Below are 16,501 nucleotides of genomic sequence, written 5' to 3' on the forward strand. Positions count from 1 at the left end.
AAAAAAAAAAAAAAAAAAAGAAATTACTTAAAGGCTGTTTCAAATTGAAAAAATAAAAATAATATAGATAAAATAAAATATAAACAGTTAAAAAATTGTATTAGATTACAAAATATATACGTAAATCTCGAGAGGTCAAAAATGACAAATTTGATCTTTTATAAGGTTTTATCAAAATTATCTTTAGTATTGACAATACATTATTGCCAAAGTAAAAGTTTTCTCTTGAAAAAAAGTTTTATGTATTAATATGAGAGCAAAATATTTCTGTTCACCTTTTGAAATACATTCAACGAGAGAGAGAGTAAAGAAAAGAGAGTTTTCCCAGGCTCTGGGGTGGGCTTGGCTCAGCTCAGGGAGGAAGCCCTGCCTGAAAAGGCTGCAGCGTAGGCTGTCACTCTTTCTTCACTCAGCCCAGCGTCTAATCACATCTACTGTCACTCGGGGCCTCAGAGGGCGGGGCCTTAAGCATTGTCCAATCAGGGACGGCGGGCTGGAAACCGTCCAATCAGAAAGGCAGCTGGAGCGAAGAGGGCGGTTTCCGGGTTTGGTGCGGCATTTGTCTCTTGCTGTAGTCAGAGCTCCAGGTCTCGTTCTCACTGCTCCTAGATGCTCAGGCTCTGTGGTCGTGTGTCCTGCAGGTATTGGGAGATCCATAGCTAAGACACCGGGACCTCCTGGAAGCCAAAAATGGTGAGACTGCCGGTCCGACATCCCGAGAGAGGAGAGGGACTGGTTGGAACCAGTGAAAAGTGGCTGTGGCGGGACTCAGGCCTCCCCGCAGTCAGCTCCACAATCTGCGCTCCCAGTTCTTGCCCAGCTCGGCCTCAGTCCCGTTCAGCCATAAGATGGCAGCTGTACTGACAGCCGGGCCCCCGGGCGCTTTGTCTCTTCACTGAGCGGTGACTGTGCCCTGGCGTGGAGCCCTCTCTGGGCAGCTCTGCACCCGCAGCGTGGCCTCTCTCCCAGATTGTGCAGGGACCACGGGAGGGTGGCCAGGGGACAATCCTGACTCGGGGTGCGGGTTCATGAATGGGAAGAGCTTTGTTCCTTTGGGTTTACAGTTTCTTTTTTCTCCTATTAAAAATTTATGGGGCCGGACGCGGTGGCTCACGCCTATAATCCCAACGTTTTGGGAAGCCGAGGCGGGCGGATCACTTGAGGTAAAGAGGTGTTAGGACAACAAAGTTACTCTTAAATGACTTAACTTTCTGGTCATAAGTTGTAAAAGTTGTAAATCAACCCTACCCCTTCTTCTTCCCCTTTTCCTTTTCTCGCAAGTCGCGCATTTACCTTATTTGGAAAAAGTTTCGGTCTAAGCTTACGTGGATCAGCTTAGATTGTGCGGTCTGATCCCAGACAACAGGGGACGGAAGCAAAAACAGGAACTGCATTAGGGTTCAAAACCCCTTCCTGGCTGGGCGCGGTGGCTCAAGCCTGCAATCCCAGCCCTTCGGAGGCCGAGGCGGGTGGATCACGTGGTCAGGAGTTGTAGACCAGCCTGGCAAACGTGGTGAAACGCGTCTCTACTAAAAATACGAAAACTATCTGGGCGTGGTGGCACGTGCCTGTAGTACCAGCTACTTGGAAGGCTGAGGCACGAGAATTTCTTGAACCTGGGAGGCGGAAGTTGCAGTGAGCTGAGATCCAGTCATCTTAGCCTGCTAGACAAAGCGGGACTCCGGCTCAAAAAAAAAAAAAAAAGTAAGCATCTTAAAACTTCCTTTATGTAAACACTGAGTAATTTCACTGATTTTCTAACACTTACTTTCACAAACCAAGTGAATAACCCTGATGTGGAAATTAAAGCTTGAACCTAGTGTCTCCAAGCTAAGGCTGATATTAAGCCTGCAGTAGGAGGGTTTTTGTTGTTGTGGGTTTTTTTGTTTTTTGTTTCTTTTTTGGACACAGTGTCGCTCTTGGTGCCCAGGCTGGAATGTAATGGCGTGATCTGGGCTTACCAGGTTCAAGTGATTCTCCTACCTCAGCCCCTCCAGTAACTGGGATTACAGGCATGCACCATCACGCCCGGCTAATATTGGTGTTTAGTAGAGACGGGTTTTCTCCGTGTTTGTCAGGCTGGTCTTGAACTCTCTGCATCAGGCCCGCCTCAGCCTCCCAAAGTGCTGGCATTATCGGTGTGAGCCACCGCACCCGGCCAATAGGAGGTTATTAAAGACCCTGTTAGTTTTTTCTGGGGAGTCTCCCCTGCAGATATCTCAGACTGCTCACCCCAGCCATGGAAGGAGCCTTTATTCTGAAAGAAGCTACAGAGCCCTGGAAAGCTGGGTCCCCGCAGATGCGGTTAAGATTAAGATGAAAGGAAACTGGGAGGGTCTTACTGGTAATTAAGTTGTTATGGTTTTGAGGCACTTTTTACACTTTCTAAAATAAAAATGTTAGATTTATGAAAAAAAAAAAATGAGTTCCTAAAAAGTATTGCAACAGGAAGAAGTACCAACTAACTAAAAGATCTTTATGGCTTGCAACAAATGTAGGCAGAAAAGGGCTTTCTTTTGTAGGAGGAGTAAACAAGATTACAGAGGAAGGTGAGAGGGGAATGGCAAATGGAGGGTGAAAAAGTTTAGATCAGAGAATGTCTTACCCTGAAATCAGCGTGTTCTTAGAAGGGACATAAAATGGGGTTGTATGTTGACTCAGACTAAGGGCAGCTCAAAGTTCACTAGCCTGAGGGATGGAGATAAACTTAAGTTTGATTAAGAAATATTTTAGGCTGAGCGTCATGGCTCAGGCATGTAATCCCAGCAGTTTGGGAGGCCGAGGCAGGCGGATCACCTGAGGTCAGGAGTTCCAGACCAGCCTGGTCAACATGGTGATACCCTGTGTCTACTAAAAATACAAAAATTAGCCAGTAGTCATGGTGGCCACCTGTAATGCCAGCTACTTGGGAGGCTGAGGCAGGAGAATTGCTTGAACCCTGGAAGCAGAGGTTGCAGTGAGCTGAGATGGTGCCAAGGAATTCCAGCCTGGGTGGCAGACCGAGACTCCATCTCAAAAAAAAAAAAAAAATTATTTTGACCACTGAAGACAAATTCAACTGAATTTCTTAATGAGAAAAAGGAGAAAATGTGCAGAGTATGTGTCTGGCTGTGTAATAGGTAAGAAAAGAGGGTACCATCTAAGTCATAATGAGAAGGGCGTTTCTTTCCATATACTGTTCCTGGAGCACACAAAGGATAGAGAATTTTATTAATCCCAAATATTTTCCAGGATTATCTATGTGTTTCATCTTTCCCCATCTCTTTTCTTTGTTCTATGCATTTCTTCCATTTGGCTTTTCCTGGGCTGCATCTTATATATGAAACCAGTAAACATAACTACAGTGTTTTGCTGAGTTCTGTAAGTAGCTCTACCAAATTATTGAATTTCAGGGAGGTTTGGGAATCCTCAGTTTTCAAACAGCAGCTCAGAAGTATAGATTGGCCTATGGGGTTTTTGATCGGCATTTGCAGTGAGGGACAATGTTGTGAGAATGAGCCCTGGATCAGGGTCTGTGCTGACTCTGGGTGGTGTCAGAATTCAAATATTTGGCAATGAGTTGGTGTTGGAAAATTGTTTGATGTTGAGCAAACTCTACAGATTTGGTGTCAGAAAAAAGATATCACGGAGGCCTGACCTGGAACAAAGCTCTGAGTATTTGAAAATGGGAGGCTCTGTTCTCCTGTACACAGGCTGTCACACTGCCTGTTGTCCTGTGATTTAAGGTCTTCTTCCAGGGTGACAGAAGACTGAAAACTTAGAGGAAAGAGCTTTGATGACAGACCCCCTTTTCTTGCAGCTGCCATCACAGGATTCCCACCCACTCACAAACACACACACTAGACATTGACGTGTCCACACTCTTCCCAGGACTAAGCACCACCCTCAGGAACTTCACCACGGCATTTTGATCCTAGTGTTTCTTGCCAAGAACCCAGAAGTTTCTACAAGTCTCCTGGCATATCCCCACCCCTAGACACAGAATCTGCAGCAGCAACCTGTTTTCTCCACCAACCTAAGGACCTCCTGTTTATAATCTCATCTATCTGCATGCAAACAAAAATAAATCAGAATACAGCACCACCTGGGCCACTATCTGTAATGAAAATCAGTCCTTTCACCTACATTGCGCTCTCTCCCACTCCTCCACAGGGATTTATTTTTTTTTAAAGCTTTGATTTTTGGTGGGGTGTACACATGTGGGTTTGTTACACAGCTAAAATTATGCCATGGGAGTTTGGAGTGCAGATTATTTTGTCACTGAGGTACTAAGCATAGCACTAAACAGGTATGTTTTCTGATCCTCTTACTGCTCCCACCCTCCCCACTCAACTAGGCCTGACTGTCTGTTGTTCTCTTTGTGTTTATGTGTTCTTATTACTTAGCTCTTACTTATAAATAATAACATGCATTTGGTTTGCTGTTTCTGCATTAGTTTTCTTTTTTTGTCTTTTGTTTTGTTTTGTTTTTTTGAGACATACTTTTTTTTTTTTTTTTTTTTGAGGCGGAGTCTTGCTCTGTCACCCGGGCTGGAGTGCGGTGGCCGGATCTCAGCTCACTGCAAGCTCCGCCTCCCGGGTTTACGCCATTCTCCTGCCTCAGCCTCCGGAGTAGCTGGGACTACAGGCGCCCGCCACCTCGCCCGGCTAGTTTTTTGTATTTTTAGTAGAGACAGGGTTTCACCGTGTTAACCAGGATGGTCTCGATCTCCTGACCTCGTGATCCGCCCGTCTCAGCCTCCCAAAGTGCTGGGATTACAGGCTTGAGCCACCGCGCCCGGCCTGAGACATATTTTTGTTCTTGTTGCCCAGGCTGGAGTGCAATTGTGCGACCTTGGGTCACCACAGTCTTCGCCTCCTGGATTCAAGCGATTCTCCTGCCTCAGCTTCCTATGTAGCTGGGATTACAGGCGCATGCCACCACACCTGGCTGATGTTGTATTTTTAGTACAGAGGGGTTTCTCCATGTTGGTCAGGCTGGTCTTAAACTCCTGACCTCAGGTGATTATTCCACTTTGGCCTCCCAAAGTGCTGGGATCAAAGGCGTGAGCCACAGCGCCCGGCCTCTGCATTAGTTTTCTAAGAATTGTCTCCAGCTTCATCAGTGTTATTGCAAAGGACATGGTCTTTTTTTTTTTTAATGACCACAGAGTATTCCATGATGTTTATGTACCATGTTTTGTTTTTACTAAATCTTTTATTTTATTTTATTTTTGGAGACAGGCTTATTGCCCAGGCTAGAGTGCCATGGCATGATTTTGGCATACTTTAGCTTCAACCTTTCAGGCTCAAGCAGTTCTCTCCTACTTCATCCTCCCAAGTAGCTGGGACTACACATATGCATTACCATGCCTGGCCAATTTTTCTTTTTGTATTTTCCGTGGAGACAGGATTTTGCCATGTTGCCCAGGCTGGTCTCAAACTTCTAAGCTCAGGCAATCCACCTGCCTTGGCCTCCCAAAATGCTGGGATTACAGACATGAGGCACCGCATCTGACCATACCATATTTTCTTTATCTTGTCTACCAGTGATAGGCATTCAGGGCCTGTCCATGTCTTTGCTATTGTAAATAGTGCTGCAATGAACATGCATGTGAATGTGTCTTTATAATAATTTATATTTCTTTGGGTATATACCCAACTATGAGGTTCCTGGGTCAAATGATAATTCTGTTTTTAGTTCTGTGAGGAATCACCACACTGATTTTTACTGTCATTGAACTAATTTACACTCCCACCAGCAGAGTGTAAGCATTCCGTTTTCTCTGCAACCTTACCCATCTGTTATTTTTTGACTTATTAAAAACAGCCACTCTGATGAGTGTGAGGTGGTATTTCATTGTGGTTTTTCTTTTAATTTATCTAATGACTAGCGATGACCTTTTTTTTTTAATATATAATGCTTGTTAGCCACATGTATTTCTTTAGACAAGCGTCTGTTCATGTTTTTTGCCCACTTTTTAATGAAGTTGTTTGCTTTTATTCTTGTAAACTTGTTTAAGTTCTTAATAAATTCTGTATGTTAGACCTTTGTCAGAGGCAACGTTTGCAAATATTTTCTTTTATTCTGTAGGTTGTTTGCTCTATTTATAGTTTCCTTTGCTGTGAAGAAGCTCTTTAGTTTAAATAGGTCCCATTTGTCAATTTTTGCTTCTGTTGCAGTTGCTTTTGGTAGCTTCATCATGAAGTCTTTGCCAGTTTCTGTGTCTAGAATGTTATTCCCCATGTTTTCTTGCAGAGTTTCTTATAATAAGTCTGTGATTTATCTTGAGTTGATTTTTGTGTATGGTGTAATGAAGGGGTCCAGTTTCAGTCTTCTACATAGTGCTAGGTAGTTATTCCTGTACCATTGGTTAAAGAGAGAATTCTTCCCACAATCCTCTTGTCAGCTTTGTCAAAACTCTGATGAGTACAGGAGGGTGGCATTATTTCTGGGCTCTCTATTCTGTTGCATTGGTCTTGTGCACTTATGGATATCATATAATATCTTTCTGTCTTCTGGTTTTTTCCCCCATAAACATTATTTCAAGTGCATACAGTGTGCTAATTTCAGATGTCCAAGAGTTCAAAAAGTCTTTCAAAAGTTCCAAAAAAGTTTTTGCAATGCCCTTTTTTCTTTTCTTTTTTTTTTTTTTTGAGACAGAGTCTCGCTCTGCCACCCAGGCTGGAGTGCTGTGGCGCGATCTCGGCTCACTGCAACCTCTGCCTTCCGGGTTCACGCCATTCTCCTGCCTCAGCCTCCCGAGTAGCTGGGACTACAGGGGCCCGCCACCTCGCCCAACTAATTTTTTTTTTTTTTTTTTTTTTTTTCAGCAGAGATGGGGTTTCACCCGGTTAGCCAGGATGGTCTCGATCTCCTGACCTCATGATCTGCCTGCCTCAGCCTCCCAAAGTGCTGGGATTACAGGCATGAGTCACCACGCCTGGCCGCTATTCCCTCTTTTCTTAAGGAATTTAGAATATATGTAGATATTTTTCTCTGCTTGTTTGAATATACGTAAATCATGTCAACAACTAAATAAAACTTTTGTCATTTTTTATGACTCCAGATTATCTTTATCTAGTGCTTCAGATTTATTGCTTTGTTTTTGGTTCTGAAAAGTTTATTTTTTTGATTTTTATTCCTTTAAAGTAGACACAGATTTGTTTAGATACAAGCTCATTCTAGGAGCACACAGAGCTTAGCACAAAGATAAGATTAAAGGTAACAATACAGAATAATAAAGACTAAATGATACTCAGTTTCTGTGACAGAAACCTGATAATCCAAGGTAACCAATATTTGCAGGCTGAAGTACTTACACTGTGAAAGCAAGAACAGTTCAGGGTATAAACTGAACAGTTGAGTCTGTAGTTGTACCTTGCTTTCTATTTATTACTTCAGAGCAATTAGCATAGTTATGTGTAATGTTTGTAGATAACCTGCAGTCACATAAATTAAACAATATTTTCAGTTTTTTTTTTTTTTTGAGACAGAGTCTCACTCTGTTGCCGAGACTGGAGTGCAGTTGTTTGATCTCTGCTCACTACAACTGTTGCCTCCCAGGTTGAAGTGATTCTCCTGCCTCAGTCCCCTGAGTAGCTAAGTTTACAGGCATGCATCACCACCATGCCTGGCTGAGTTTTTGTATTTATAATAGAGATGGGGTATTACCATGTTCACCAGCTTGAACTTGAACTGCTGACCTCAGGTGATCCACGCGCCTCAGCCTCCCAGAGTGCTGGGATTACAGGCATGAGCCCTAAACAGTATTTTCTAAAATAGTATGAATACAAAGCCACAATATTTACTTTGAATTAATCACTTAAATGGTTATTTTAATACTGTTATTTATGCTTTTGAAACATAAAATGTTTTAACTGAAGTATAGATTCCCCACCCACCCCCCACCGGAGTCTCGCTCTGTCGCTGGGGCTGGAGTGCAGAGGCGCCATCTCGGCTTACCACCTCCCGGGTTCACGCCATTCTCCTGCCTCAGCCTCCTGAGTAGCTGGGACTACAGGCCCCCGCTACCATGCCCGGCTAATTTTTTTTGTATTTTCAGTAGAGACGGGGTTTCACCGTGTTAGCCAGGATGGTCTTGATCTCCTGACCTCGTGATTCACCTGCCTCGGCCTCCCAAAGTGCTAGGATTACAAGCGTGAGCCACAGCACCTGGCCTCTGTTGCCCAGGCTGGAGTGCAGTGGTGCGATCTCGGCTCACTGCAAACTCCGCCTCCGAGGTTCAAGCAATTCTCCTGCCTCAGCCTCCCAAGTAGCTGGTAGTACAGTTGTGAGCCACCAGGTCCGGCTAATTTTTTTATACGGTTTTAGTAGAGACAGAGTTTCACTATATTGGCCAGGCTGTTCTCAAACTGACCACCTGATTCACCATCCTCAGCCTCCCAAAGTGCTGGGATTACAGGCATGAGCCACCGCGCCCGGCGTAACTGATGTATAATTTTAATTTTTTAAAATGCTACATACATTATGACTAGTTCATTAAAATTATTCATACTTAGATATTTATATCTAATATCCAAAGAATATTTACAACCAAATTGTTAGAGTTAGTAGGTATTAGTCAGACATGTTTATTACTTTATTCAGTCAGGATAATTATGATTAAGCACAATTTTAGTATCTTTTATTTCACTAAATTTGTATGCGGCTGTTACAGGACAAATAAAGACAGGTGATGTGGCCACCCAAAAACTATAATAGTTCTTCAATTAGCTATGTTGCAAGATCTAATATATTCCAGTGTATGAACATAGTTTCTATTTTTTCATCAAAATGTGTCATTGGAAGTTGTAAGGTATATTTCAATATAGACCCCCATTCAGTGGCTAGGAGAGCACAGCAGAAATGGAAATGGAACTTTATAAAATTCTTCTGAAAATATGCCCCCGTTCTTTTCCTTTCTTTTTTTTTTTTTTTTTTTTTAGGGGAACAGAGTCTCACTCTGTCCCCTGGCTGGAGTGCACTAGCGCTATCTGGGCTCACTGCAACCTCTGCTTCCCTTGTTCAAGTTATTCTCCTGCCTCCGCCTCCCGAGTAGCTGGGACTATAGCACCCACCACCATGCCCTGTGAATTTTTTTGTATTTTTAGTAGAGATGGGGTTTCACCATATTGGCCAGGCTAGTCTCGAACTCCTGATCTTGTGATCCACCCGCCTCAGCCTCCCAAAGTGCGAGGATTACAGGTGTGAGCCATCACACCTGGCCTTGCCCCCTTCCTTCATAATGCACATGTTTCTCATCCTTAGAGTAGCTGTGCACTTTGGGTGTTTAGAGAGACATTTCTTTTAGGGGAGTATTTTCTGGCTGACATCATCAATCTTATATGTAAACTGAGCTTTTTCTTAAGATCTAACTTTTTTCTCTCAAAAGCATCTTGCTCAGATGCAGATCTGTTTTTCTCTCCAATGCTTTGGGTGTCTGTTTCAGAAGCCCTATTAATATCCCATGGTTTCTGAATAAGGTGGGCTGTCACAGTGAGAGATAACTTTTGGAGCTATCTCTATCTGGACTCCTGCTGGAAATTTAGCAGTATTTTTTCCTTGTCACTATTATAAGTAGAAACTGAGGCTGAAACACTGCTCCCATTTCCATTACTGTGAAGGTGAAATTCTACCCAGGAGGCCTGCAGGCTCTCCTCCTGCAGCTCAGGCTTCCATTTCTGATGTGACCCTAGAGTGCTGCTGTGGCAAATGGAGTTCGCATAAACTGTAAACTGTGCTCTGAGCTATGCCTCAGTGGCAGATGGTAGAGGTCAAGAGAGGACACTAGCACTCAGGAGAAAGCAAGCAGGAGTGCTGTAGCCCAATGCCAAGGAGTACAGAGCCACTGCTCTAAAATGTAAATAGCCAAAAAGATAGAACCCTATTCAACCATTTTTGTAGCAGAGTGAGAGCCTACGTTTAGCAGGCACCTGGCTTCAAGCTGCTAAATTTCCTCCTGTTATGAAGAGGTGAAAAGTTTATTTGTCATTGAATATAAGTAATTAGCATACACAGATGACCTCTTCAATCTCCAGGTGAATTCAGGATAAACTATGTATGATTAATGGTGCTGGAAATTCTTCTACTTGTGGACTAATTATGGTGGCTGTCTATTTTTGCAGTCTCTTTAGCAGATTGACTATGATGCATGTCACATTCAAGTTTAATTGTGTAATAAAACCATTTTCTTTCTGTTCTATTATTGTGGAGTTTCTCTGGGGCTGGAGAAAATTTTTCTTTTAATTATTGTTTCCAAACAGTCTAGAATTACCAGACATGATATAAACACATACGGTGCCAACCAGAATTTACTCTAGAGGGGACGTTCCGTCTCAGGCTTCCAGTCAACTCACATTTGTACAGAGAAGTGTATGCGATCCCCTAAATGTGCAGGCAGAATTGTGTTTCTGCCTATTTGTTATTTATAGTCCTCTACAGTCACTTCTAGAGAGTCTAGATCAGATTTCTATAAATTTCACAGGGTAGCAATCAATCATTTTACCTCTTTCAATGACTCTTTTATCTTCAATCCTGAAACTGATTCAGAGACCATGGGGCCCATAAACCCAAGTAGAGTAACATGTGTGCATTGAGTAGACATGTAGACAAGAAAATCTCCATTTTTTTCTTCCTTCCCTTGCTAAAAAGCTCACAAATGTGCAGGTAACATGTGCTGCTGCTCCAGCCACTCAAGCCCTAAATCTGCAGCTCCATATTTTGAGTCCAGGTCTTGGGATTTGGGAATTAAAAAACTTTTATCTGAAAAATGCAAGTCCTTTTAGTTATCAAACTCAGAGATGTTAAAATAAAAGTGCAGTTATGTCTTTCTCCTCCCTTTGAATTGTGTATTCATCTTTTGAAACTATTCAGTATTGCCACATGTAGCTATAAATTAAACTAATAATGCCACATTGGACACTATATCCCATACCCTAAACTATAACGATATATATCTAATTACTAATCAATGTTTTTTTTTTACATAAATAGAAATTACTGACAAACAACTTCGTGTCAGCCCACTCTGTGTTTCTCTTTTTGTCTTTACAAATCTTCTTGTAACTACTGCTAATCGAAGTGTGGATTCCAGGCAACTTTAATCTTTGCTCCTAGGTTATATCTGTAAACTTTACCCAAATAAACTGTCTACTTAATATTCATGTTGTGTCAGCTTTTTTTTTTTTTTCCATGTAGACTTATCATTTAGAATGTGCTAGAGCAGCCTCTATGAGGGGATCTCTCCTTCGTTTGTACTCCACTTGCTGTAACACCAAAGGATGCAGAGCCAGGTGTAGCCTACCTAGAATCTGCAGATAACATCTGGCCTCTGCCTGGGATTTACAAAAAAGGGCTGGACTTTGGATAGAGAATGTACAGAAAACTAACAAAAGACATTTTCTGCATTGTGAGATGTCAACCTAGACAGCTTACAGCCCCCATTTGGGAGTATGGCTCTGTGAGATTTTTCACATCTTGTTCATTGACCTACTACAGTGGTGTGAGAGCTTCCAGGAGGAAATAGAATCTGATGACAGAATATGTGTAAGTATAGAAAAGCATCTTAAAAGTGAGAGAACAAGGCCACAAAGTATCCAGAGCTATAACCACAACTATATTTACCTGTAAAATGTGATACGGGAGTACAGTATTTGTGTTCTTTCTTTTACCCAAGAGCTAGTAAATCAGGACAGGTGATCCAGCTTCTGGAGCTCCACCAAGGCAGTTCCATTTCTCATTGAGAATCAGCCTGAGTCTCTCCAGCCTGGCTTATCATTGGGCCATCAGTCCCGGGTCACTGGGAATTCTCTCACAATCATCCAGGTATCTTTGAGGGATTTGAGGATGTCCAGAGCAGAATTGTGTCAGGCTGACAAGAGTAGTTAATTCTGCTTCTTTCTCAGTGTAAGAGAAATGAATCATCCTGTGTTTGTTCATCCCCTCATACAAGGGGTGTCTTTGGTAGGTACGCAGATGAGAGTTTATCCACTTTTGTGGTACTTGGATGATAAACAAGGAGGACATCTGGAGACCCAAATAGATAAACTAGTAAATTCCATTTCATATGACCATTAAAATAAAACATGAAGCAGTCATGGTTCCTACAGTCCAGAAACTTTTAGTCTAGACTAGCAACTGGGTAAATAATTGAACCATCATATGGTTGGTACAACAAATAGATATGCCCAAAATATTGGGCATTATTTGCCACTTTATATTGTGACTTCTGATGTCTGTACTTGAAAGGATATTTATGAACAGAAGAATTGTTGTTATAATTTCTTTTTTTTTCTTTTTGATATAGAGTCTCCCTCTGTCACCCAGGCTGGAATTCAGTGGCACAATCTCGACTCATTTGGGTCACAAACTCTGCCATTTGGGTTCAAGTGATTCTTCTGCCTCAGCCCCCTGAATAGCTGGGATTACAGGTGCCTGCCACCACACCCAGCTAATTTTTGTAATTTTAATAGAGATGGAGTTTCAAAATGTTGGTCAGTCTGGTCTTGAACTCCTGACCTCATGATCCACTTACCTCAGCTTCCCAAAGTGTTGAGATTATGGGCATGAGCCAACAGGCCCAGCAGTATTTCTATTTCTTTCATCCTGTTAAGTGTACGTATTTGTTTCCTAATAAACTTACCCTAGAAAACCTTAAGGGATTTGTTTAAATTGCATATTAGCATATAATATAGAGTTGACAGGGCAGGGCAGCGGCTAGAAAAGATTAAAATTACACAGACTCTGGTATTTAAGTTTCTTTTAGGTAAGCTTAGAAAAAACAAAACTGGAAATACCCCAGTGGCATAGAGAACAGAATTCTACATAGGGTCCACTTCCTGATGCAGTTCTGTTGAGATTCACCCTTTGTGGAGGCCTTATTTAGGTGTGACCCTACCCTGGAGTCTTGCCTCACAGAACCTTGTAAAAGAGATCAGAGTTTTGGCTGGTGAATCCTGTTGTCTTTCTAGAGCTGGTGCTTACAATTTCCTGAAATCCAAAAACAGATAAATGGGAAAATAAATTATGTGTTGTAGGGTCTTGGTTTTTAAATTTTACATTAAAACCAGTATTTGCGGAGACATTCTATTTAGGAACTTGTTTTCCATTCCTGCATATCTGGTAGTTGCTCCACAAGTCACAAAAATGTAAATATCAACAGAATAAAATTTTCTCTAAACTACATTAAACTCTTGCTTTCCATGTTTCTTTCATCTGTCTATATTTAGCTTTAATTTTTTGCAGTTTTTAAAAAAATTTGATGGCAGAGAAACAGAAGAAGCAACAAAAATGCTGGGCCCTTTACCTAAATCCTGAAAATTATTATACACTTAGTACCAGCTCCCAGGGTGTTACGAGAATTAAATCACATAATGTGTTATGTCCAGCACACTGCTCTGTATCCTACTCTTGAGCACATAGTACCTGTTTGAAAAACATTGCATTAGTACATGTGTACATGCTTTTTAAATCCAGACTTATGCAGAAACTGCTGCCTTTTGTTTTTTCTGTAAACTTTAAAGAACCAGCAAAGGATATAAAACTTTATGATGGAGATGGGTTTTCCTTATTTGTACCAGAAGTATTTGGTTGTGACAAGAGTGCTGAGTGTAAGGGACCCCGTGCTGTGCCTGCTTCTCTAACTACTGCTAATAATGAGCCAAGGGGAAGCAACATCAGCATTGACGGGGGACTTGTTTAAAACACCCATTCATGGACCCTCCAGAGTCACATTACATAAATCGGGGCCAAAATTACCAAGTGATTTATAAGCTCATTAAAGCTTGAGAGGCAATGCTTAGTTAAGTGGTTATAAGCCCAGGCTGCTGATTACAATCACATGGCCAATTTGCAGAACTTTCTTGTGCCCTCCCCACAGCTTCTGTTTATTGTTCTGGGTGGAGACATCCATGTTGTTTTAATGAAGCCCCTTATGTGACTCAGGTAAGACCAGAATCAAGTATGAAGGCTTCAAAATACATTCATAAAAGTTAAGTTCCACCTTTGCACTAAAGGGTGGTCACAGGGCCGGTTCTGTTTGGGTTTGGTAGGGACCGGTCAGTGTGGCGCTTATTTCCATTACTGTAGCAGAAATGGCTGGTGTCTATGGCAGGGGAGAGCATCTGAGGACAGGAAAGAGAAATTTATATTTTCATCTTCATGGAGCAACTCATTGTTCCTGAATCTCTTCTGTTTTAAAGGACAGAAATAGGTGGACTTTTTCTGTCTTTGTTTTTCTGCCAATTGATGTCATGCTAACAGGTAAACGTGGTACTGAAACCTTTAAAGACATATTCTTAAGAATCAGATGTAATCTCTCTAGAGAATCTCATCTCAGAAGGAATTTCAGAGAAGGAGGAGAAAGAAAAAAAGTGGCTTTTCTTCATGTAAATGTGTCTCAGATGAAGAGCAGTGTCGACTCTGCCTCCTGGACTGCCATGCATTTAGTACTCACAAACCTTTACTTCTCTACTTGTGTTTTTCCTCCCTAATGAGTTTGGTTTAATTACTTCTTTAAATTCTTATGACAGTCAAGAGTCTTTGAAAAATATTTCTTTCCTATATTCCAGAGCCTTCTCTTTATTCTCCGCATCATAGCTTCTTATATGCCATGTAGAATTCTCAGCAAGAATTTAGGATCTGCAGTTTTTAAAATGTTCCCTTTGTGGCTGTTGAACATGAAAAGATGTGGATACTCAAGATTTCTATTGGGGAAAACTGTGGTCCTTAGTAAAGATGGAGAACATGTGATGATGAGGCTCCATCTGTGTGTTCCATTAGCTGTATGCAGACCAGGATTAAGAAAATGCTTATTTAGGCTAGGTGCGGTGGCTCACAACTGTAATCGCAGCATTTTGGGAGGCTGAGATGGGCAGATCACAAGGTCAGGAGATCGAGACTATCCTGGCTAACACAGTGAAACCCCGTCTCTACTAAAAATACAAAAAATTAGCCGGGCGTGGTGGTGGGCATCTGTAGGCCGAGATGGCTCCACTGCACTCCAGCCTGGGCAACATAGCGAGACTCCGTCCAAAGAAAAAGAAAAGAAAATGCTTATTTAAATGGGATGGCATTTATTACCCAGAAAGTTCTGAAAAAAATTATTAGGAGATACCTGCTCTTTAGGGTGCTAAATGAAGCCTACTTAAAATTACTACTAAAAATTACAGAACGTAGCAGTTGTCTGTATTTTAAAGTTTGTATAAAACTGATGTTTCTTTTTTTTTTTTTTTTTTTGACATGGAGTCTGGCTCTGTCACCAAGGCTGGAGTGCAGTGGCGTGATCTCGGCTCACTGCAACCTTCGCCTCCCAGGTTCAAGCAATTCTCCTGCCTTAGCATGCTAAGTAGCTGGGATTACAAGTGTTTGCCACAACACCTGGCTAATTTTTGTACTTTTAGTAGAGACAGGGTTACACCATGTTAGTCACGCTGGTCTCGAACTCCTGACATTGTGATCCTTCCCCTGCAGCCTCCCAAATTGCTGGGATCACAGGCATGAGCCACCGTGCCTGGCCTAAAACTGATGTTTCTTTATACTTACATTCAGACTATAATTTATTTTCTTTGGGAGGAATATTTCAACAGTGATGCTGTGTTCTTCTGTGTGCATTAGCACATCATAAAAATTTGTCCTAGGCTGGGCGCGGTGGCTCACACCTGTATTCCCAGCACTTTGGGAGGCCGAGGCAGGTGGATCATGAGGTCAGGAGATCGAGACCATCCTGGCTAATATGGTGAAACCCCGTCTCTACTAAAAATACAAAAAAATTATCTGGGCATGGTGGTGGGCGCCTGTAATCCCAGCTACTTGGGAGGCTGCAACAGGAGAATGGTGTGAACTCAGGAGGCAGAGCTTGCAGTGAGCCGAGACTGCACCACTGCACTCCAGCCTGGGCGACAGAGCAAGACTCCGATTCAAAAAAAAAAATTGTCCTAGTGAAGTTAATGGTTAATGATTCGCTTGGTTAAATATCTCTGATATATTTTTTTCACTATAGAGTTAATTATTTTTCCTCTTTATTATAAAGTATCTTTATGCAGCTGATGTGCATAAACCATCACATTTAATCTGGCAACTGTCCTTTTTTTTCTCTACATATGTTTCTACGGTGAATGAAGGCTATTATGTTTGTTTACAGGCTAGAAAAAGTGGGAAAAACACAGGCTCTTCCACTTACTAGATGTTTGTCAAAATATCCTTCTTGGGCCAAAAACATTGGCATTACTGGTGAGCTTGTTAGAAATTCACAAAATTAGCTGAGCACAGTGTCTCCACCTATAATCCCAACACTTTAGGAGGCCAGAGGGGACAGATCACCTGAGGTAGAGAGTTCAAGACCAGCCTGACCAACATGGAGAAACCCCGTTTCTACTAAAAATACAAAATTAGCCAAGCGTGGTGGCACATGCCTGTAATCCCAGCTACTTGGGAGGCTGACACAGGAGGATTGTTTGAACCCGGGAAGTGGCAGTTGTAGTGAGCTGAGATCATGCCACTGCACTCCAGCTTGGGCAACAAG

At 42.1% G+C, this 16,501-nt stretch overlaps 1 protein-coding gene across 1 annotated transcript in view; it reads left to right on the forward strand.

The window, feature by feature from the left end:
* The first annotated feature begins 539 nt into the window (after nt 1–539).
* Nucleotides 540–16,501, forward strand: part of LOC105505200 (zinc finger protein 626-like) — a 30,782-nt gene continuing 14,820 nt past the window's right edge. The window contains 1 exon segment of the mRNA XM_011932999.1: nt 540–693. Within this exon segment, the coding sequence (XP_011788389.1) occupies nt 691–693 (3 nt within the window). The 5' untranslated portion in view covers nt 540–690.

The sequence above is a fragment of the Colobus angolensis genome, unplaced genomic scaffold (assembly GCF_000951035.1).
Source record: "Colobus angolensis palliatus isolate OR3802 unplaced genomic scaffold, Cang.pa_1.0 Scaffold99, whole genome shotgun sequence".
NCBI classification, from domain to species: Eukaryota; Metazoa; Chordata; class Mammalia; order Primates; family Cercopithecidae; genus Colobus; species Colobus angolensis.